This window comes from Rhinolophus ferrumequinum, chromosome 9 (assembly GCF_004115265.2).
Source record: "Rhinolophus ferrumequinum isolate MPI-CBG mRhiFer1 chromosome 9, mRhiFer1_v1.p, whole genome shotgun sequence".
NCBI lineage: Eukaryota > Metazoa > Chordata > Mammalia > Chiroptera > Rhinolophidae > Rhinolophus > Rhinolophus ferrumequinum.
The window spans coordinates 36,416,855-36,441,661 of NC_046292.1; the positions used below are offsets into that span (position 1 = coordinate 36,416,855).

General features: G+C 37.9%; 1 protein-coding gene and 1 pseudogene across 1 annotated transcript; both read left to right on the plus strand.

Moving 5' to 3' along the window:
• The first annotated feature begins 297 nt into the window (after window positions 1-297).
• CDKN2C (cyclin dependent kinase inhibitor 2C) lies at window positions 298-6,356 on the plus strand. Its single transcript, XM_033115718.1, has 3 exons — window positions 298-1,503; window positions 1,960-2,099; window positions 5,604-6,356. The coding sequence occupies exons 2-3, from the start codon at window positions 1,971-1,973 to the stop codon at window positions 5,979-5,981; spliced, it is 507 nt and encodes a 168-aa protein (XP_032971609.1). The 5' UTR covers window positions 298-1,503; window positions 1,960-1,970; the 3' UTR covers window positions 5,982-6,356.
• A 13,113-nt stretch (window positions 6,357-19,469) lies between these two features.
• LOC117027760 (DNA-directed RNA polymerases I, II, and III subunit RPABC4-like) lies at window positions 19,470-19,645 on the plus strand (annotated as a pseudogene).
• The last annotated feature ends 5,162 nt before the right edge of the window (window positions 19,646-24,807 follow it).

Sequence of the window (24,807 nt, forward strand, 5' to 3'; positions counted from 1 at the left end):
TGCGGCTCTCCGCAGCTGTCTTAATTAACAAGCCTCTTCCTCTCACGCCCGCCCCCGCCGGGCTCCGGGCATTCCCGGGTTTCACTTAGCCGATTCCATCCCGCCAGCTAGCGGGAGGAGGCCGCGGGTGGGAGCCAAAGCAAGAGACCCAGGGAGGGAGGCAGGAGCTAGTAGGCGGGAGAAAGGGCGCTGGGCGGGAGGCGGAGCGAGCGAAGCGGCGAGCTAGAGCGCCACCCGGCCTGAGGGCGGGGCGTGGGCGGTGCCCGGCCTTCCCGCTCGTGCGGCGCTGCAACTCTGCCGAGCCTCCTTAAAACTCTGCCGTTAAAATGGGGGCGGGTTTTTCAACTCAAAAAGCGCTCAATTTTTTTCTTTTCAAAAAAAGCTGATGAGGTCGGAAAAGGGAGAAGAAACCGGCACCGTCTCTGCAGCGGCAACAGAAGCAGCAATTGTTTGAGCGAAAAAAGAAGCAAAGGAGGGAGGGAAGGAAAAGAGCAGAAAGGGGGACAACGCTCAAGTGTCTATAAGGGTGAAGGGAACAGGGACCAGCGATTTTGGGGGACCAGCTACAAAAGAAACTGTCACTGGGAGTACTGCGGCTCGGAAGGAAGCAGTGCTATCCAGCTCCGCTCTAGGGCACAGCTGGCTGGCAGCCTCTGCCCTGTCGGCGGCAAAGGCTGGGGGCACAGGCCTGGGGACCGCGAGACGTTGGCGAAGTGGCACCGGGAGCCAAAACTGCTGGGCTCTTGCCGAGAGGGGCTGTGGGACTGGCTGCGCTCTGGGATTGTGGTGACTCCCCATACTCAGAGCTTGGCCTGCGCTTCCCAGGATTGTCCTGATCTCCGGAGACCCTCAGAAAACCGGGAAAGGAAGGAAAAGACGGCGGCGGCAGCTCAATGAGCCTCTGCAGTAGGAAGTCTGAACGCGCTCGGTCGTAGGCGGGAAGTTACCGGTGGGCTGCCCCGTGCAGCCGCGATGCTGCCGCGTGCTGCCCCAGCAGCCCTGGCCACATAGACGCTTCCCGCATCGCTCTTCCTTTCGTTACGCTGCTGAGTCCCAGGACCCGGTAGGGCCGGCATGACCCGCTTGCCCGGGCCCCGCCGCGCGCCCGGCCGTCTCCGAGGACGCGCGCCGAGCCTGGCTCCCACGGCCTCTGAGGCTCGGTGGGGCTGCGGCAGCCCAGCGGGCGGGCTCCGGAGCCTTCCCGCGCGGCGTTAGTCCGCTGCTCGGCAGGGACGCCAGTAAAGGCTCCTCCCAAGAAGCGGAGGCCACTGAGGAGTCGTTAAGACCTGTAACTTGAGGGCCACGGAACTGCTGCTCCCGTTTGCTTTTGGCGATCATCTTTAACCCCCCGGAGTACGTCAGCATCCAGCCACAGCTGCGCTCTCTCTGCAGCGGAGGGCTCAGGACTACCCCTTCGGGCGTGACGGATGGAGACCGAGCCTCTCAGAGGACCTGCCCCTACAGTTCTGGCTCGCGCCGCTCAAGTCGCCACCGTGAACAAGGGTGGGTTAACGCCTTTTCTTTTCCCCCAAATGTCTTTCCTTCCGCGGTATTTTCTGCCCTGATCTAGTCCCTTAAGTCTCCGCACACATTCCTCGCAGAGATCTGTTGTGTAGGTACGTGACAGCTCTGCCTACATTTTACGTCCAGAGTAATTTACCAGGAATATGAGTGTGTCTGTGTGTCTCTCTGTTGAATCATCAGAATTCTTCATAGGGGTTAAGCTAAAAAGCGAGGAGCGGAGCCCCTCTCCAATGGCTCAGTTTTGCTGAATAATCACGTGTGAATCGAGGGGCGGGCTTTTGGCAGGCAGATCTTACTAGTATTTACTACCAAGCTCTACTCCAGATTAACCATCCCAGTCCTTCTGTCAGTCTCCGATGCCATCATGCAGCCTGGTTAGAAGCAAAGGAAAGGGGAAAAAGAAAAACAACTAATTCATCTTTTCCCGACCGTCAGGACCCTAAAGAATGGCCGAACCTTGGGGGAACGAGTTGGCGTCCGCAGCTGCCAGGGGGGACCTAGAGCAACTTACTAGTTTGTTGCAAAATAATGTAAACGTCAATGCACAAAATGGATTTGGAAGGACTGCGCTGCAGGTTGGTATCCAGAGAGGTGGGGAAAACAGGTCAACAGTGTTGCCTACGTGACCCGGGTTTCTAGAATAACAGCTTTTAAGCTTTCAGGGGTACAAAATTTCACTGTTTTTAAACCTAGTTGGTTGCCATATTTTATATTTTTAAGTGGATCCAACTCCCCAAAATGACGTACTTTGAACAAACTCGTCAAATCCAATAACATCCTCTGTATTAAGTGGGTTCCAGGTTTGGTCTTAATTTTTGGAATGTTTTTGTGACTGTAAGGATTTGAAAGTAGTCGTAGCAGCGCTGAGTTTTTTTCTGGGGGGGGGGGTTAGACAGCTCTGTAAACACATTATTATGATTATTTGAAGTAAATACACTGTTATTAGTGGTTTCCTTACTTTGCTCCAATAATTGACTTTAACGTTAATTTTCTTGACTACTGGCGAGGCTGTTTTTCCTACAAATGCTTCAAGTTTTGACAAACGACCTTTCCTCGTTTGGAATGGGTGGACTGGGCACGGGGACAGGATGTACGTTTCACAGTTAATGTAATACCATCCACCCATTCAGTATTGAGGAGGAATAAAAAGTTGAATTTTCTAATCAGAGTTCAGCTTGTAGTATTTTTGTCTCTGCGGTCATGCCGTGGTATGTTCTAATTTTCAGTAATTAGATTTACAAGCAACAAATGAAACATGTCCAGGTGCCAAGCATTGTACCTGATAATTTTTTTTCCTCTGAACGTTATCATGTAACTTAGGCGAAAGGCTTAGAACAGAAAAATGGAAAAGTAGTCTCAAATAGTTGCTTTATCAGAGTTCTGATGACATTCTTCTGAGCTATTCTTATTCGGAAATGCCACACTTGAAGCACTGAACATTGGGGAGAGGGTTTTTAGGGTGCTTTGTTTTAGTTACAAGAATTAGATATTTAAGTGGCAAGAGATATACTATTAACTGACGAAGTCCATACAGTGTGTACATTTTAAATCAGAATACACTGACCTTGCAAAATTTTATGTATTAAGGAAGCTAATGCGTAGATACAAAATAATTTATCTTATTTCAGGTAGATTAAATGGGGAAAGGAATTATTTTCTTTTTTCACCTACTAGTTTTTAACAGGTTTGGTGATGACAGCAATACCACAAATTTAATATGTTAAAAAGTTTCCTATTGAAAACTTAAAAGAGTGTATAAGTGTCACAAAGAATGAACCTCTTAACCTTGCTCAGAATAAGATCTTACAGGACTTTTGACGAACAGGAAGACTGGAAGATTAACACTGAAAAAAAAGTTTTGACAAACATTTTAAATACAATTCTGCAATCTTGTTTATATTAAACATATTTATCAAGATACTAACACCCACGTATTGTGGCTTAGTCCTAGTACATATAATGAAACACACACAAAAACAGGAATCTCAAGGCTTATTTTCAGTATGTATAATCCTGACTCTGAAGTTATGTCATAACTCGAAAGAATTTTCTTTCAGAACAATTTCTAATATTACTATTATTCTCTGTGAAAGATGGCAAATTTCTTTCTACATTTATGTTTATTTAACTCAAGAGTGAAAGTTTCTCCCCCTTCCTAGTGTAAGCTTCTCAGTCAGGATAATATCAAAGGCCTTAATCGTACATTTACTTTACAAAGATCCAAGGTGTCTGTCTTTTATTTTTCCCAGTCCAAGTCCTTAAATGTGACTAAATCTTTAGAGGCAATTGAAAATTAGATTGTGTTAATTTTTAATAATTAAAAAGTATATTTCATAGAAGTTCTTGAAAAATAAATTATGTATCATGTTTACCACTGCCCCAAAGGAAGGACTAAAAGCCAGCAGGGTTTTATCAACAGGGAAGCTTAATATCTTGGCCATCTACATAGAGTACATTTATAAAATATTATTCATTCTAAATACATTTTATTATATTATTTAATTTGTGATTTAAAAAAAAAACAAACATTTTAAAAGAGATCAACTTTGTATATATTTTTCAATGAATTGTATTTAATTTCACAAATATTTGGGTGTCTATTATGTAATCTATTTATTATAAATTTACATTATTATGAGTATACCTAAATATAATGAAACCAATTAAAATGCTGAAATTTTCTGTCATGTTAATGAGACTATATATTTTTTCACAACTAAATTATATATGTTATATAATTGCATGCTGCTCTACAAGATATTTTATAATTATGAGAGCCTAATAGAAACCTCTTATTAGAGTGAAATATATTCAAACAACAGTAGATAAATCTTTGTCTTGAGAATTATTTCTATGTTGACAGCAAATTTTAATACCACATTCTGACTTTAAAAATGTTGGCAGTTTATAAATAGCTATTCCTAAATGCCTGATAATAACTGCAAAAGAAAGTAAGATGGGATCACCAGTTCCCATCTTACTTACTTACTCATTAAATGAGTTCAAACCACAGACAAAGCTGTCTGTGTCCCAAAATACACATTAAATATCTTATTATCTCTTCTTTTGCTCACTTGAAAAATCAGGACGCTAGTTAGGACTTTAAGAAACAGTAAGTAATATAGTAGGATGACTTTCATTCTTTTCAAGAATAGTTGCCATACTATCATCTATCTAATAAACGGCATATCATGAACTTAGTTTTAGAGAAATCAATATCATAAGCCACGTACAACACTGTTGCTTATTTAACACCTTAATAATCAGTAACATTTTAAAATTACAAGTGAAGGTTTCTAAGCACTGAATACACCTAGTACCCAATATGAAATAACTTGCAAAGAAAAATTTTTTTAAAAAAATCACTTGTAAATTTGGCACTATGTCTATTGGGAGAGAACTTGTGAAAATTAATCATTTAAGAAAATATCAGGTCTGGATTTTTAGTAGATAGTTTTTACACTAGGTGATAGAGTCTGATGTGTAGAAATACTTCTTTAGAGGCATTTAAAGAAACTCTCCTTATTTCTTTTCAGTAGCTATTTAGAAAATAAATTTTACCCACATTTGATTTTACAGAATAAATACCCTAGGTACATTTTATGAGTATGAACAAGCACAGGAGACTTATTTAAATCTCAAATTCCATTTCTTTTATTTTAATAAATTCATGAAATTACTCAACTCTTCAAGTGAGATAGAGAACTGAGTTGTGAGTGAATTTTATACATTTTGGACTAGTTCTATTTTATTGATCAATTTATCCTACTTTTCAGCCGTTGAAGATATTCCATAATACCGGGAGTGACAAAAAAATGTATATGTTAAGAAATGTTATCTTAAAATGTGTATACATTTTTCTGGCACCCTCTGTAGAAGCGCAATTTTTATGTTTTTTTTCTTCTTGTACCTACTAGTACTTTCCTTCCTGCAATAGAGCCCTTCAAACTCCATCATATGGGTCTTCCCCAAGAACTCCTTCACCAAAAATGGTTACATAAATAGAAGAGGTGGACATTTCAAAATATTCTTGTAGTAGGAGTGCTTAAAGGATTCTACGCTTTTTTCTTCTTTTCTAGGTTATGAAACTTGGAAATCCCGAGATTGCCAGGAGACTACTACTTCGAGGTGCTAATCCCAATTTGAGAGACGGAACTGGTTTCGCTGTCATTCATGATGCAGCCAGAGCAGGTTTCCTGGACACTTTACAGACTTTGCTGGAGTTTCAAGCTGATGTCAACCTCGAGGATAATGAAGGGAACCTGCCCTTGCACTTGGCTGCCAAAGAAGGCCACCTCTCGGTGGTGGAGTTCCTTGTGAAGCACACAGCCAGCAAAGTGGGGCATCGGAACCATAAGGGGGACACCGCTTGCGACTTGGCCCGGCTCTACGGGAGGAACGAGGTCGTTAGCCTGATGGAGGGAAACCGGGCAGAGGGAGCTGAGAATCTGCAATGAATGTGGGGAGGGCTCTCCCACACTGCCTTGTATTTTGTCAGTTAAATGGTTTGCTGTACGATTTTAATATCATTTGTTAAAATTCAGTTTTGTCATATTTTAAGCAGCTAGTTAAATCTTTTGAAACTGCTACATGGAAATCTTACTACAGGCTTACAAATATATTTAAGCAACATCTTTTTCACCTGCAAAATCCCGAGTTCTAACATGTAATTGCAAATAGCTTTGGCTTTCTTCTGAATATTTTATCTTTCTTTGACTGTTTCCTTGCTTCTTCCTTTGCCAGTCTCAATACCTAACTTGGAGAGTTTGTTTTAAAAATGGTTTGTCCTGATGCTTCTTTTGCCTAATTAAAACACATTTTTCAAAACAGGACAATGTTTTTCTGTGATTTCCACTCCTCTACAATCCCCACATAATTTGCCACTTGCTAAGGAGGACTGTACTAAAACATCATGATATTTTAAGTTTTGACATTAGAAAACGTAGACCAATTGAAAAATTAGACATGTTCTATTGATGATTCAGTTATTCTTTTCTTCCTCTCCCCAGAAGAGTTCACTTGGTGCCTAGTATTTCTGATTTAAAATAGAATAAGAACAACGTTTTTAAAATATCAAACCTGAAATTATTTCAGTGTGAATTTATCCTAATGTTTAATCTTCTCGTTTTCAAACTTAAGTTGAATAGTTGAAAAACAGGTTTCAGAAGTAACGACCTAAAAACAAATATGTTAGCTCTAAAAGCCACTTTAAAAAGAAAATGCCGCCTTAAAAGCACTTCCCATTGGTTGATTTTTTAAAAACCCACAAATGAAACAATTGATTAAATAATATGTTTCCCAAAATTATACCATAACTATACTGAGTGCAACACTGGCTTTTTCTCCCTGCATGTCCAAAATGTAAAATTACAAAATGCTTAAGTATTAAAAATAATGCAAATACCGACTTTTAGGGGATAAAGAGCTCAGCAAGAAAAAAATATATAAATTACTTGTAAGGATCAAAACTAATTTAGGAGCTGCAATATAATAAACATAGAAACTTTTATAATAAATAAATAGGTCACTCCTACATATAATACTTGACTCCCACAAAAATGTTTTAGTAAAGCATATAAAATCTTTTTAACAAAAGCTAAAAATAATTTTTTGAATGAAACAGACATACTAAATTTCCAAGAGTATTTTCCAGCATCTACTACTTACTCTGTCATTTTAATTAAAGATTTTCACCAAAGGATTTCAATGAAGTTACCATTTATAAATTTATAAATACTTTATTCATCATCTCCCACATTAACAGAGATGTTTTATGTGAAAGGTCCCTCCTTCTGCTTCATAAGCTCCCTGCCTTCGCTCCAAAAAGAACAAATACTTCAAAGTTTATTGAGGGACGTGGTTCTGATGCCTGCCCTAACAAGGATTGGAATGGTTGCAGGCAAGTGGTTTTCAATAGCTTGTTTTCCAAGATAATATAAAAAGAATATAGGAAAAAAAGTTGAATCCTTTTCATTTGGCACTTCCCTAAGTTAAATGCAGCAAGACTTCAATTTCTGCCACCTCTAACCACAAGTTACTGAATTTATTTTTTACAGCAACATGAAATTAAATTTAAAACACTTATTTTAAAGTTTAGGGAAAAAATTGAGATAGTTTTGAAGGAAAAAGTGTTGTATTTTGATTTTAAACTAGAATCAATATACAAAACACACTGCTTAAGTAACCTGAATATTTTCTAAACACAAGATTTACTAAAAAATAAAAACAACCCTTCTTACCAGTTGCAATTGTAAAAATGGACGTTTCTGAATTTAAAGTTGAGTTTAATGGCCTTTTTTAGTATCCACCAAGTCTCAGCATTAAAATTGCTCTCTAGAGATTTTAAATATAAAGGTATAGGACGTTCATAAAGCGAAAGAGAAGTACTTCTGCACTCGCTTAGTCCTCAGGTGGTCGGAGCACAATAAGGGGAGAGAAAGCTCTTATCTATTCATCAGCCAAAAATGTGCTAGGCATTAAACATCGCCACATTTCTCTGGCTCTTCGTAGCTACTTAGCTTTGCTAATCTAAGTATTTTAGAAATGAGTTATGTGGTCCTCTCGAGGAAATGTGGCAAGACATTACTCACTCTCTCAAAAACCTCTGTAATATTCTGTAAGACTCTTGAATATGCCGAAATGTATAGGATGGAAGAAATGATGCTGCAGTTTAGTGGGGTCTATTTTGCAGTGATCTGAGGTGGGGAAGTGTCTGAACTTAGATGAAGACTGAAGAGGCAAGTGCTAATTAATAGGATGATCAAAACCCCAGGGGATGACGCTATAGAAAGGATGGAAGATGCTAAACAGACATGAACTCTTAAATTCAGTTCTTCACTGTGTCCGCACCCACGTCGGGAAACTCAAGCTCAGCCGTTGGCCAGTATAAGCTGAAACCGGACTTATATGGGGGAGGAGGGGAAGGCACTAAGTGTACCTCAGACCACGTTCTGGTCCCTTAGCCACTAAGAAAACTGCATTTTACCATATTTCGGTAGTGAATCAATAGTTTTCTGATAAACATTACGCATCTCATAATGGTGTGATGACTTCGCACACACACACACACCACATTAGGTAGTTAATAAATAGAAGAATTTTGTCCCGGGCAAGCAATTCAAATGACAATATTATAAATTTCCCTTATCGTGTTTATAAAACGAACGCTGTACAATCCGTGGCCCGGGACTGGTTTCGAAATCTCAGTTCCCAAAAAGGTGCTTTCGGCTTTTGCCGGGGGTAGAAGTAATAGCCCAGAAGCGCTGCGAGATCACAGCGCTGGAGCGAGAAAGGGTCGTACCCGAAGCCTTCCTGACTGCCCCAAGTGACCTTCATCAAATGGCTACGGGGACGGAAAGGAGCGTAGTCCCTCTTTTGGTCTCTCGAGACTTTTGATTTTACAAGGCAGGTCCACAAAAACAAAATCAAACCCAGATCCACGCAGGGACCTAGTGCGAGGCAGGAGACAATCTTCCACTCTGAGACCCGGGATGAAGCTCTGCCCACAGCCAACCCAAGCTCTCTCTTGAGGGGCTGAGAAGACGTCCTTTCTGTCCCTTAGAAATTCTCCAGATTCCAACTGCATCTCCCGGCTCCCTAGTAAGGAAGCTGGAGCCCAGAGATCCCTAAGGGCGCGCAGAGAAGCCCGGGGTGGGGGTGGGGGAGTTTCAAAACCGTTAGCTCGCGTTTCTTTCTTTTTTTTTTTTTTTTTGCTCCCTTTCCCTCCCTCACTAAGGTTACTTTTCTTTTCTCTTCCTGTCCAAATATTTCAAATTTCCGCGCCTTAAATAACAGTCTCCTTTTATTTAGTTAGTTTCCTCGGCAGGTTTGGCCGCCCGCTTGTCTCTGCCCCCCAGCGGGCCCGGGGCGCCTCGGGCGCCTCGATGCTGCCTGCAGCCCCTGCGCGCTGCCCCCGGCCCAGACTGCGCGGCCCAGGGCGCCCGCCAGAGCCACAGTCTCCTCTTGCCGCGACCTCGCCTGACCCTGCTCTCTGCGCACCCAGACCCAACTAAGGCCGCCCCCCGCCCTGACGCCTGTCTGCCTTCCAACTCGGCTTCCCTCCCCGGACTTTGGAGTCTCTTCTGCTTCGGGGTTTGGATCCCGATCGCTCTGGAGCGGCGGAAGAACCGCGGCGGTAGGAGAGCAGCGGAGGCGGCCAGTGGCCGAAGCCTGCCCCAGCCCCCACCCTGCGGGTAACCTTGGAGGCGCCCTCAGAGTGAGTGTGTGCGCTGCTGCGCCAGCGGGCTGGAGCGAGCGGGCGCACTGCGCGGCGGGCAGTAGGCGGGAGCTGGGGGCGGGGAGGGGGAGCGGGCCTGGGCGCCTCCCGGCCGCCGCCGCAGCGCCGGGGGAGCTGCGGGCTTCCGGGGCAGCCGCTGTCCCCCATCCCTGGCCCTCGGGCATCCCACTGGATGGTTCCGGCGACCTATGCCTGAGGCCAGGGGATGGAGGGCGACGTGGGAGCAGGGGCAGGCGGGCCGGTGAGTGCCTAGCTCTCTGCAGAGGTGAGCTGGCGACGGGACGCGGCGCAGGGGCTGGAGGAACTCCATGCCCAATGCCAATGCCAGCACTCCCTCCTCCTCGCTCCGTGACAGCTGAAGACAGCCGGGCTCCGAGCCTCACGTCCAAATGCGAGGAGGCAAATGCCTTTCAGGCTTCTCAGCCCTTAGACTACTTCGGGAAGATGCCCTATGGTGTTGTCTTTGCCCTTATAAATTACTAAACGTCCAGGACTGAAAATGCACGTTCTTTCGGAAAGACCCTCAGTATGAAACACGGAGATTTGCAGGCCTACCAGGACTTTGGGTGGGGCTGGAGGGCGCAAAAACACCTAGAAGGGCTCTTCTTGTTTTTTCAACCCAGAATAGATCCGAAAATCGAGTACAGATCTTCAGCGATGCCTCAAAAGAATAAAAAAAGCCCCAGATCTGGATATTGACTTAGTAAAAAGGTTCCAGTGAAGTGTTTTGCCATCTGCTATAGAAACATTGTGTGAGCTTCAGGTGTTAGGATGCGGGCTTGGAATTTTCTGTGCTGTCTTTAATCAAAGACATTAACAGCATGGTAACACACCCAGCAAGCGAGCAAAGGTTATTCTTGCCACCACAGCACCTGCAAAAGCACAAGTGGAACTCATATTTTGCTTCCTGAGTTCTAAAATGGCTTCTGAACCGTCCAGAGGTACCAGCACAAAAGAGGAGGGGGACAGAGGGCGGTAGGAGAGTTTGTACTTTAAAAAAAATACACAGATATTATTATGCTTCAGCTGTTACACATCACCTCTCTCTCTCCCAGCCCCCATCCTCATTGGTCAAGGAAGAATTTTAGTGTAGGCCTATTCAATAATTCTATATGCAGACTTTTTCTCTTCTCTCACCACCCCCCTCACCAAAAAAAACAAAAACAAAACAAAACAAAAAAACAAAACAGGCAGCCAAAAACATCAGCTCTTTTAGAGAGGAAGTAAAAGAAAACACACCAATCCTTATCCAAACTACCCGTCATTTCTTTTGAGCACTAAAAAGAAATCCTGCATACAACCAATACAATGAAAGAACTAATTTAGCAGGACCTCAAACACATGTAATTGGTATAACTGAAATGTTATTAATTATCTTTTAACAATAAAATAATGGGAGAGTTTCTAGAATTGAAAGGAAAAAAGCTCAAAAATCTCCATTGAAATGTTTGGAGACAGAAGTTTTTGCTCTTCTTTATATTTCATCAGTACAGTAGTTACTTAGAAAAAAATGATACTTTATTTTGACCATATAAGCAGTATCATGCTGACTAATTTTCTTTTAGTGATATGCCTTAGTTTTTCAGATTAGTTATATGAATAGTGAAAGTTCACATATAAAATTGATAACATCTTTTGATGTTAAAGTTTTAATTTAGAAATGCAACAAAATTATCACAACCATATTAAAATACAGTCCACTCCCCTGTTTCTTCTAAGTGTACAGTTTGCACAACTTGCTGATTAAAAAAGTCTTCCCTGAGTTTAAAATTTATGCCTTGGAAACACGATTTCCTAAAGTAAAATATAATTCACTGGTCTTTAGGAATAATTATTCTATAATTTGGCTAGTCTGTGTACAGCTAATGTAACAATATCTTACATTTTGGAACTACTGTAAAAGTCACTTGGGCCCAAATAATTCTTGTTACACAGTTTTCTCCTTCAGATATTTTTATTAAGAAATGACTGTCCTCAATGATGCAGCAGTATTCTGATGTGCATTCTGCTAATTCAAGAACTTCAGACCAAACTTATACAGGCCATTTAAAAAGGAACATACATTTATTCTTCTGTCAAAGTTTAAAACAGATATGAATGACCATTAACATTTGAAGGCCTAGAATAATTAATTTGCAAATCAGTTATTAAAGTGTGGTGATGATTCAAGATGAAAGTTTTAAAACCTCATATATTAGAAGGATAAATGGAATCAATTTGTTAAATTAAATAGCATTTGGTGATGATTAATAGTACAATATAGCCTATCTCAGTATTCAAATAAGCAATAGTGTATACTGTGGTATGACTTTTAACCGTGAAAGATATTATATAATAATCATCACGAGATATAAAGGTAATGGATCATTCCAGAGTCTCTTTTTCAATGTTAAGTAAAATATAATTAAAACATGGTCTTAAAAAAAAACAAAACTTCACTACACTATCACCTGTATTTTTGGCTTTCCCTATTCCTTTTTTTTTTTTTTAACTTTTTGTAGTTTTTTGCCTCCACATTTTAGGTGGAGGCAAAAAAAAAAAGAACATGTAAAAAGAGGTTTCTTGTTCTCTTTTATTCCTGCTTCCTCAGCCATCTACTTCTCTATTCACAAACATTACTTCAACTTTAAAAATCATATTTTATGATGCTAAAAAGTAATTATTATTCCTATTAATTTAAATTTATCATAGGCCTAGGAGTGGAAAAGCATTCAGCCTGTATTTTATTTAAAATAAAGTTAAGTGAAAAAATTGTAGACGTTAGTGTGTTGCAAGTATACATTTATGTTTTGAGTATAAATTAGTTTGAATATTAAAGAACCATTTAATGTTTTGACATATTCTAAGATTTTCAGCATAAAATCAAGATCTAGAAAATCTTAAAGTTAATTTTTGGCATTTGGAAAACAATTTAATATATTTTAATTTGCCATATTAAGATAAGGCTAATTGTTTTAACTAGTAAAAAGTTAAAATGTTGATACTTATAGAAAAGTATAGATCAATAGCTATGCTATCAAATCCAAAGCAATATTTTTTAAATAAATTCCTTCTACTGGCAAATTATATATTTTAATTGTAGTATTTATTACTTTCTACTTAAATTTTACACTTGATATATGGACCAAACTTTTCTATGTTTATCTATAAGCATATAGTTGATATTAGACAGTTAATCAAAGCAATACTTTGTGGTCCTGTCCTATGTGGTCCTAAGTATTTTTATGTATATGTGTGTATGTTTAGATATTTCTTAGTAAAGTTCAGTATGGAGCAAATAGGTATTTGAACAAATACTACCAGTTCACTTCACGTTACTATTTTTTAAGATGTTAAATTATGATCTTTTACACAAATATAAGCTGATAATGATCCAAGAAACGATAATAAATTTAAAGCTTAGAATTGAAAACACTGACACAGCTCCTAGTTGTACCTAGGTTTTGCTTCAAATTCTTGTTGTGAGGCAAATATATAGATGAAGGCTACTTAACTTTCACAATTAACATAATGAAATTTGAAGTATTAGAAATAGAATTGTGATAGCGACAAGAGGAAGAATGGATATTTTAAATGTTTTAGATAGCCATGCCTATAGGTCAATTTAGTATCAATTGCTTGATGGGCAATTTGCTAAATAATCCAAAAGCAAGGACAGAACAGATCAGTAAAACATATTTGCCCAAAAATTCAAAAGCAGGGCAAATAAGACCAAAACAATTTTTCTCATTACACCACCATGGGAAATATAAACTAATTAATTTTCTTGGTATGGATAATTTTACAGTTTCCAGTGAAGTTTTCTACCATTTCACTTGGATAATGCTTTAAAAACACATAGCTAGAAAAGAATCACTATTTATGGCCATATTTTTAAATTACATATGTATGTTTTACTTAAGTACAACAGCACATATTCTGTCCAAAAATAGCAAGTTCAGCACCATTCTGAAAGGGTGAGTGGGTTACTGTTGGACATCTGGACTAGGCTGAGGAGCTGTTTAATGTGAAGCCGCAGTAGGGCCACATGGGAGAGAGTACAGAACTGACCAAATGCTAGCTAATTTGTTTAAGCATAATCAAAATGGCTCCGAGCTGATATAAATTGCCTACCGCTGTTTAAATACACCATGTACCTACTGGAAAAGCAAATAACTTTATACAAAGACAGTTAAAAGAAGGAATATATATATATATTTTGCATCCAGGCAGACATCACAGATGTCATAGGGAAAAATATTAACATAGCAATATAAAAGAACTGCACATAATAACATCAGCAGAAGATGATTGCTTTCAATATATTTTAAAAGGTTTATTTATTATGTCTTAAATATTTAAAAGGCACAGTTCTTCAAAATGTGGCTAATATCTATAAAATGCACACCAACTTATTAATATTCTAAGTTTAAAAATTTCCCCCAAAAAGTACTCCAAAGTACCTTTTAGTTCATTAAATCCTATTGAATGGTCATGCACCATACCCTATGATCAGCAAATAAAGTTTGTGGCTTACCAACATAAAAGAATTTTAAAAGATCAGTGCTTTCTAAGGAAAGTGTTCTGTCTCAAATGACCAGGATGAGGTTCTGAGAATTTTTAGCAGCACATTCTGTCTTCTGTGAACAGACAGATTATATTTAGGATCAATGTAAGATAAATTTAACATTTCTACAGTAAAGTTATATTTTGTATCATTGTTTTGAATTTAAATATGTAGAATTTAAACTATAGGACACTGTGTGGCCATTGGGAGGTTTCTCTCTATTCATCAATAGAACAGATTGAAAAGAAATCAGATCAAAACATAAAATTCAAATTAAAGAACAATGATATTAAATCAACCAACAGAAAAATTGTCTCACACAAAAATCTTCTATTATTTTGGGAAAAAAGAGTAATAAGAAAAAATATTTAAAGCCCTTTCTATTAGATTAAAAGATTACTGATTTCTTATTTTATATTATAGGAAATAAAATCCTAAAAATTCAGGAAAGCGATATGAACATACTAAAAAAACAAGTGGGTCTCTGTTCAGAAAGTCTGATAGTAATTGATCTGAGAGGATTTTTTGAAGATATTTTAGTGTAGTTATGAATATGTTAGCATATAAAAAGTGAATTATATTGAATTTTGTTGTCATCAAGTAGGCTATTGTATGTATGTAAAGAAAATAGGAGATATTTTAATAAATGTCTCTCTTTTTGGTATTTCTTAATTTATACATATATTAACTCAGCTGACATTTCAGTAAAAGGAGAGCAAAAAGAAAAAATCAAGTAAGTTAATAAATCAATACTTATTATTTTCTATCTGTATTACCTAATTTACTATTCATAACCTCCTCATGTATTGTGCTTTATTCTCTCATTTTACAAATTGAAAAACTCAGATTTAATGAGGTTGAGTAACTTGCTCATAGTCACAGGCTGGTAATTTGTAGCATAAGGATACAAACTCATGTCTCTTTTTTTTTCCACTTCATTATGGCCAGATGGAGAGTTCTTTCAGGGAAATTACCACAAAGCAGTCAACTCAACAATCCCATATTAAGGACTCATCATTAGAGTCACTTAGTTTTTTGTCCGAGGCTTTCCCCATCTGTAAATGGGGGTAATAATATCTAATTTGCCATGTTATTATAAATAATAAATGAAATGTGTATAAGTTTCCTGGTCTCAGTAAGCCTTTAATAAATGACATCTATTATTATGGGAAATACAAATTAACAGAAAATCCATTCTTGACCTCAAGGAATTTAAAAACTATTTGGGTAAATAAAGTTTACATATGCATACATATAATAATTGGAATGCAACCAAGGTATAATAAGCAAGTGCATCGTAGTATGTGGTATAGCCTGCACCAAAAAAAAGCAGACTTATTAGGGAAAATCTTATTAGAAGGCTTATGATATAGATTTAAACATTTTACAGTGGAAAATTTTCCTTACTCAGAAGAAAAAGGGAAAACCACCTTAAAATAATTGACTGTTTTTCCATCATATACTCTCTGAGGTTGTCTATATCTAACAAATATATCAGGTGAACAATGGAAAGTGACTGCATGGACATAAAACATATTATAAAAAACATACATAAGCAGTTATTTTGAAAGGTATCTCATTATTTAGGGATAAGTGACTCATAACCCTGATTCAAGTGGGAATAGAAAAATACCTAGAAGTTTCATAATCATTCCATGATGATTATGATGGGATAGGTATAGGATGATTAGTGTAGAATAGTGAATGAATGGCTTCAGTGCCAAATAAACTTTATTTCTAACTCTGGTATTTACTATGTATCTCACCTTGGAACAGGTATGTAACCTTTCTAATCCTCATTTCCTCATTTGTTAAATGAGGATAATAATATTTACTTTATAGGGTTGTAATAATTAAGAATAATATTTATTAGTAAGTTATTTCATACTCTAATGTAGGAGACTTGGAGGGCCATAAACCAACAGGTTTCCCGAGTTTTAGATTTAGTTAATCAGAAAGAAAAGAAAATCCCTCTTATGTGACCATAACCTTGATAACAGACATTTGTGAATTAAGAATAAGAACTTTGAATTAAGACTTAAAGTCATCATTTCAACCAACTTTACACACCTATGCATGTAACCAATATATAAGTACATTCAGTTTAATAACCACACTTATTAAAAACCTATTATATATGAGGTATTTTTCTATATGCTGTGTATACAAAGGTGACTAAGACACCCTCTTAACCCTCAAGAAACTAGTAAATTAGTGAGAGAAAATACCCTACAGAGAATATAATAGGATGTGAAGTATAATGAAGTCACAAAAGAAATAATAAATTAGACTTGGAAAGTAATAAGTACCTGAGAGAAACCAAACTTCATTTTCAGAAAGTTGCTCTAGAAGAGTCAAGTAAACTTTGATTTCCAATAAATTGAAGACTAGATTTCCCCCCCAAAAAAAATCTTTCCAAAACGAAACAAATAAATTGCTGGATAAAAATACTGTTTAAAACATATTTTGGTATGCAGAGTTGCACGGGTAAGATAGTAAGGGAAATCTACAGAGACTAAGATGAGGGAAAGTGAACGCTAATGCCAGCTGCTGTGTGGGGCATCCCCTGATCCCTAGCGTATTAGTTTCCTAGAGCTGCCATAGCAAAGTACCACAACTGGGTGGCTTAAAAACAGAATGTTATTGTCTAACACTTCCAAAGGCTAGACATCTGAAATCAGGTTGGCTGAGGGACAATCTTTTCCACTCCTTTCTCCTAGCTTCTGGTAGCCTCAGGCATTCCTTGGCTTGCAGATCGTGTTCTCTCTCCGTCTTCACATTATCTTCCCTCTATGTGAGTCTGCCTCTATGTCCACAAATCCCGTTTTTTAAGGACACCAGTTATAATGAATTAGGGCCCATCCTAATAACCTCATCTTAACTTGACCATATGCTAAGATGCTATTTCCAAATAAGATGACATTCACAGATACTGAGGGTTAGGACTGCAACATCTTTGGGGGGGGACACAATTCAACCCATAACACCTGTTAACCTAAAGTTTTAGTTTTAAAGAGACTCAAAGAGAGGATAAAAGACAATGCTTATAGCAATTGTGAAGTGGGAAGACTGACAGAAGTCCCCTGTATAAAGCTAGAGCACCTCAAAGGGTAATATGCTCAAGGAAAAGTTAAACTGTTCAAATATTTTGGCCATTTGTATTGACTTTTGTGTATTTTCTTCTTATTGAGTTTTGACAGTCCTTTGTATATTCTGCATACAAGTCCTTTATCAGATATGTGTTTTGTAAATATTGTCTCTCAGTCTGTGGCTTGTCTTTTCATTTAACCATGTCTTTTGAAGAGAAGTTTTTAATTTAATGAAGTACAGTTTATCTTTTTTGTTTCTTTTCTGTTTCATGATTTGTGTGATCCAAGAAATCTTTGCCTAAACAACGGAAATAAAGCTTTTCTCCGAGAAGTTTCACCATTTTAAAATTAACATTGAGGTCTGTGATGCATTTCAAGTAAATTTTTATATATGGTATGAGGTAAGGGTTGACTTCTTTTTTTTTTTCCCCCTTAAGTATGTATATCCATCTGATATCCACTGTATAGCCATTGTTCCTGGATCATTTATTGAAAATACTATCCTTAACCATTGAATTAATCTTGGCAGCTTTGTGGAAAAATCAAGACCATATACATATAGGTCTAATTCTGACTTTCTATTCCATACCATTGATCTATATGTTTGTCATTATGCAAATGTTATACTGTCTTGATTACTATAGCTTTATAATAAGTTGAAATCTAATAGTGTGAGTTCTCCAACTATTCTTTTTCAAATTTAATTTTGATATTACAAGTCCTTTGATGTCTGCATAAATTTTCATATGTTAGAATTATCATGTCAAATTCTCAAAAATGATTGAGATTATGCTGAATCTATAAATCAATTTGGGGAGAATTGACATCTCAACAATTTTGAGTCTTTTGACCATGAATACCTCTCTACTTATTTAGGTTTAAAAATTTCTTTCATTAATATTTTGCCACTTTCAGTATTCACATCTTACATACATTTTAGTAGACTTGCTCCTAAGTATTTCACATTTTTTATGCTGTTTTCATTTCAAATTGCAATTGTTCATTGCTAGCATATAGAAATACAATGACTTTTGTATATTGACTTTTATATCCTGCAACCTAAATAAATTCACTAATCATTTAAAAATTTTTTTTGTTATTTGTATTGGTTTTTTGTTTTTTTGGGGGGGCAGATTTTCAAGTTAGATAACCATGTTGTCTATAAACAAAAACAGGTTTATTTTTTCCTTTCCAATCTGTACGTCTTTTATTCCTTTTTCTTCCTTTACTGCACGGGCTATAACCTTACATTGATGACTAGAAGTGATGACAGTGGACATCCTTGCCTTATTCCTGATCTTAGGGGGAAAGCAACTCAATCTTTCACCATAATGTTAGATCTAGATTTTTTCATAGATGCCCTTTATGAGGTTAAGGAAGTTTCCTTCTATTCCTGTTTGTTTTCAGTTTGTTTTTTTTAAAGATTTTATTGGGGAAGGGGAACAGGACTTTATTGGGGAACAGTGTGTACTTCCGGGACTTTTCCAAGTCAAGTTGTTGTCCTTTCAATCTTAGTTGTGGAGGGTGCAGCTCAGCTCCAGGTCCAGTTGCTGTTATTAGTTGCAGGGGGTGCAGCCCACCCTCCCTTGTGGAAGTCGAACCTGCAACCTTGTGGTTGAGAGGACACACTCCAACTGAGTCACCTGGAAGCTGAGAGGCAGCTCATTGACTTCATTCTAGTTGCGGAGGGTGCAGCTTGCTGGCCCATGTAGGAATTGAACCTGTAACCCAGTTGCCCAGAGCTAAAGCTCTAACCAACTGAGCCACCATCTGCCCAGTTTTGTTTTTTTTTAATCATATGGATGTGGAATTTGTCAATTGATTTTTTTCTGCTTGTATTGAGGTGATTATTATTGTTTTAGTCTGTTAAGAAAGTGAATTGCATTGATTTTCAAATATTGAACCAACCTTGCATTCCTAGTAGAAACCCCACTTTGTTATGATGTGTTATACTTCTTACATATTGCTAGGTTTGATATGCTATTATTTTGTTAAATATATTTATGTGTTGGATGAGCCACAAAATGTTTGGAAGTGCAGTGAGGAGTTTCTCCATGCTAAGTGGGAACTAACAATGGACACCCAGAAGGATGTTAAACCCCCAAAGCAGCGGCCAATGATATATATCTGTGGAGAATGTCACACAGAAAATGAAATAAAATACAAAGATGCAATCAGATGCATAGAATGTGGATGCAAAATAATGTACAAGAAAAGGGCTAAAGTTTGGTGGTTTTTGACGCTCGGTGAAACATGGAATTCATAGGAACATCTTTGTTTTTGGATTTGTGTTAATGTTGCATAGCTTTTGATTAATGTTGTATAGCTTTATGAATACAACTATATACACATGATTTCATTTTAAAAGCCATCTATTAATAGTTTAGATACAGAAGTTATTTTTTGTTCAATTACATGATTTCCAATTTAATTTTATTGTATATGTCATCTGACACACAACGAAGTGCTTCCCCAAACCACACTTTTAATCAAAACCTAGAATCATTTGGGGCCCTGGTTAAAAATAAAGTTTCCCAGGTCTCTCTCTCAAAAAAAAAATAAATAAATAAATAAGAAAAAGACTTTTATGTGTTTATTTATGAGTAATATTGGTTTATAGTTTTGTTTCCTTTTAATATCTTGCTATAGATGGAATATTTGTGTCTCTCCAATATTCATATGTTGAAACCCTAAAGCTCAGTGTGATGGTATTAGGAGATGGGGCGTGTGGGGGGTGCCTAGGTCATGAGGGTGGAAACCTTATAAATGGGATTAGTGCTCCTATTAGAGAGACCCCAAAGAGCTCCCTAGCCCCTTCCACCTATGAACCATAAAATGGGCTTTCACCAGACACTGAATTTGCAAGAGCCTTGATCTTGGACTTCCCAGCCTCCCCAAACTATGAGAATAAATGTTTGTTGTTTATAAGTAACCCAGTCTATGGTGTTTTATTTTATCAGCCCAGACAGACTAAGATCCATATTTTTCTAGTTTTGGTACTAGGATAATGCTGACCTCATAAAATGAGTTGGAAAGTGCTCCCTCTTCATCTATTTTCTGAAAAACGTTTATATATAATTGGTATTATAACTTCCTTAAATGTTTGGTAGAATTCACCAGTGAAGCCCTCTGAGCCTGGAGTCTTCTTCCTGGCAAAGTTTTTATCTACAAATTAAAATTTTAAAATAGATATAGGGTTATTCAGGTAATCTTTTTCTAATTTGGTAAGCTTTGGTAGTTTGTGTCTTTTAAAGAATACATTTTATTTTTATTGTTAAATTTGTTGAAAATAAGCTGGTCATAATATTGCCTTATGTTTTTTATATCTGTAGTATATGTAGTTATGTCACCTCTTAAGTTCCTTATATTAGCAATTAATATCTTCTCTCCCTTTCATTTATTTATTTTGATCACGTTAATATATCAATTGTATTTAACTTCTCAAAGAATCAGCTTTGGCTTCCTTATCTCTTTGTTTCTCTTTAAATTTCACTGATTTCTGCTCTTTTATTATTTCCTTCTTTTTGCTTGATTTTGGTTTAATTTGCTCCATTTTCTTGAAGTGGAAGCTTGGATTATTGATTTGAGACATTCCTTGTTTTCTAAAAGAAACAGTTTCTCAAATTTCCCTGAATACCACAAATTCTGATATGTTGTGTTTTCATTTTCAGTCAATTAAAAATATTTCTGATTTTTCTGTGACTTCCTCACTGATCCATGGGCTATTTCCACTGTGATCAGAAAATATACCTGTATTATTTCAATGGAGATCAAATACATATGGCATATCAATAAATGTAAATGTGCTTGATTCACCTATTAAAGGGAAAAGATTTTCAGATTTCAGGATTTTAAAAAAAGTCAATCTATGCTTTATTTAAGAGACATACCTAAAATTAAGTGAATCAGAAAGCCTAAAAAATAAAGAGATAGGCAAAGACATACCAGGCAAATACAAACAATAAAAAAGCAAGGTTTATGATCTCAATATCAGACAACAACTTGACTTGGAAAAAATCCCGGAAGTGCACACTGTTCCCCAATAAAGTCCTGTACATGATACATAGGTGAACCATGAAAACACGCTATGTGGGGGCCGGCCCGGTGGCTCAGATGGTTAGAGCTCCATGCTCCTAACTCCTTAGGCTGCCGGTTGGATTCCCACATGGGCCAGTGGGCTCTCAACCACAAGGTTGCCAGTTCAATTCCTCGAGTCCCACAAGGGATGGTGGGCAGCGCGCCCTGCAACTAAGATTGAACACGGCACCTTGAGCTGAGCTGCCGCTGAGCTCCCGAATGGCTCAGCTGGTTGGAGCGCAAACGAGAATGAAATGCCACTTCACACCCACTAGGATGGCTGTAATTTTTTGGATGGTTGTAATTTTTTTTTAATTAAAGTTTATTGGGGTGACAATTGTTAGTAAAGTTACATAGATTTCAGGTGTACAATTCTGTAATACATCATCTATATCTCACATTATGTGTGTACCACCCAGAGTCAGCTTTCTTTCCATCACCATATATTTGATCCCTTTTACCCTCATCTACCAGCCCCTTCCTCCCTTACCCTCTGGTAACCACTAAACTATTGTCTGTGTCTATGAGTTTTTGTTTCTTCATTTGTTTATCTTGTTCCTTTGTTGTTTTCAGTTGTATATTCCACATATCAGTGAAATCATATGGTTCTTGACTTTTTCTGTCTGACTTATTTCACTTAACCTAATAATAATCTCAAGATCCATCCATGTTGTTGCAACTGGCACTATTTCATATTTTCTTGTAGCAGAATAGTATTCCATTGTGTATATTTACCACATCTTCTTTAGCCAATCATCTATCAAAGGACACTTTGGTTGTTTCCATGTCTTGGCCACCATAAATAAAGCTGCAATGAACATCAGAGCACATATATCTTTATGGATAAATGTCTGTCATTTTTGTAAAAATGGAAAATGACAAATGTTGGTGAGGACATGGAGAAATTGGAAGTTTCATGCATTGTTGGTGGGAATGTAAAATGGTGCAGTTGCTGTAGAAAACAGATTTCATGGTGCCTCAAAAAGTTAAGCATAGAATTCCCAGATCGCCCAGCAATTCTACGAAGTATATACCCAAAGAATTGAAAGCAGGGATTCGAACAGATATTTCTACTATGTTCACAGCAGCATTCTTCACAATAGTCAAAAGTATAAATAACCCTGTCTACCAACAGATGAATGGATAAACAAAAGATGGCATATACATACAATGAAATGTTATTCAGCCTTTAAAAAGGAAGGAAAATCTGATGTATGCTATAATATGAATTAATCTCAAAACAATATACTAAGTGAGGACAGACACAAAAGGATATATACTGTGTGATTCCACTTATATAAGGTACCTAGAATAGGCAAATTCATAAAAACAGAAAGTGGAACTGTGGTCACTAGGGGCTGGAAGGAGTGGGGAATGGGGAATAGTTTAATGGGTACAGAGTTTCTGTTTGGAATGATGTAAGTTCTGGCAATGGATAGTTGTGGTAGTTACATGATATTGTGAATGTACAATTTAATTCTAATAAATTGTACTTATAAAAATGGTTTAGGGGGCGGTGGAATGGCTCAGTTGGTTAGAGCGTGATCTCTGAACAACAGGGTTGCCAGTTTGATTCCCACATGGGCCAGTGAGTTGCACCCTCCACAACTAGATTGAAGACAACAAGCTGCCACTGAGCTTCTGGGGGGGGCGGCGAGATGGCACAGTTGGTTAGAACTTGAGCTCTCAACAAGGTTGCTGGTTCAATTCCCACATGTGATGGTGGGCTGTACCCCTTGCAACTAAAGACTGAAAATGGCAACTGGACTTGGAGCTGAGTTGCGCCCTCCACAACTAGATTGAAGGACAATGACTTGGAGCTGCTGGGCTCTGGAGAAACACACTGTTCCCCAATATTCCCCAATAAAATTTTTTTAAAAAGTTTTAAATTGTAAATTTTGTTATGTATGTTTTTAAATAAAATAAAAAATTTTAGTTCACTAATCAAAAAACTGTGGTCTTGGTATAAGAACAGATATATAAATCAATGGAGCAGAATAGGATTTCCAGAAATAATCCTATGCAATTATGGCCAATTGATTTTCGACAAACATACCAAGATCATTCAAGGGAGTAATATTAATATTTTTAACAAATGATGCTGAACCAACAAGATATTCATGTGGAAAAAAAATGAACCTTGGCCTTACCTTATACAAAAATTAACTTAAAAATAGATTTTAAGGGCCTGCCTGGTGGCTCAGGCGGTTAGAGCTCCATGCTCCTGACTCCGAAGGCTGCCTGTTCGATTCCCACATGGCCAGTGGTCTCTCAACCACAAGGTTGCCAATTCGATTCCTCAAGTCCCACAAAGGATGGTGGGCAGTGCCCCCTGCAACTAAGATTGAACATGGCACCTTGAGCTGAACTGTCGCTGAGCTCCCAGATGGCTCAGTTGGTTGGAGGACATCCTCTCAACCACAAGGTTGCCGGTTCAACTCCCGCAAGGGATGGTGAGCTGCGCACCCCCACCCCCCCGCAACTAGCAACTGCAGTTGGACTTGGAGCTGAGCTGCGCCCTCCACAACTAAGATTGAAAGGACGACAACTTAAAGCTGAACGGCACCCTCCACAACTAAGATTGAAAGGACAACAACTTGACTTGGAAAAAAGTCCTGGAAGTACACACTGTTCCCCAATAAAGTCCTGTTCCCCTTCCCCAATAAAATCTTTTAAAAAAATAGATTTTAAGAAATATATGAAAGTCATATATTTGATAACGGACTTATATCCAGACTATATAAAGAATTCTTACAACTCAATAATAAAAAGACTAATCCAATTTAAAAATGAGTATAATGATTTGAATATATATTCATCTAAAGAAGATATATTAGTGGTTAATAAGCATATGAAAAGATGTTCAATATAATTAGCAAATCATATCCACAAGGAGATGCCACTTCACATTTGGAGGATGGCTATAACAGAAAACACTGTAAGTGTTGAGAAGGATGAAGTAGAAATTGAAATCCTCATTTACTGCTAGTAATATTCTTTTTTTTTTTTTAATTTATTGGGGTGACAATTGTTAGTAAAATTACATAGATTTCAGGTGTACAATTCTGTATCACATCATCTATAAATTACATTATGTGTTCACCACCCAGAGTCAGTTCTCCTTCCATCACCATATATTTGATCCCCCTTACCCTCATCTCCCAACCCCCAACCCCTTTACCCTCTGGTAACCACTAAATTACGTTCCCCAGATTAATTTTCAAAACCCCGTGGCCATCTTGTGGTTACTGATTGTTTTCTAATCCCCTCACCTTCCCCCTAACCCCCACCCCACCCCGCCCATCTAGCAACCCTCAGTTTTTCCTCTTTGTCTC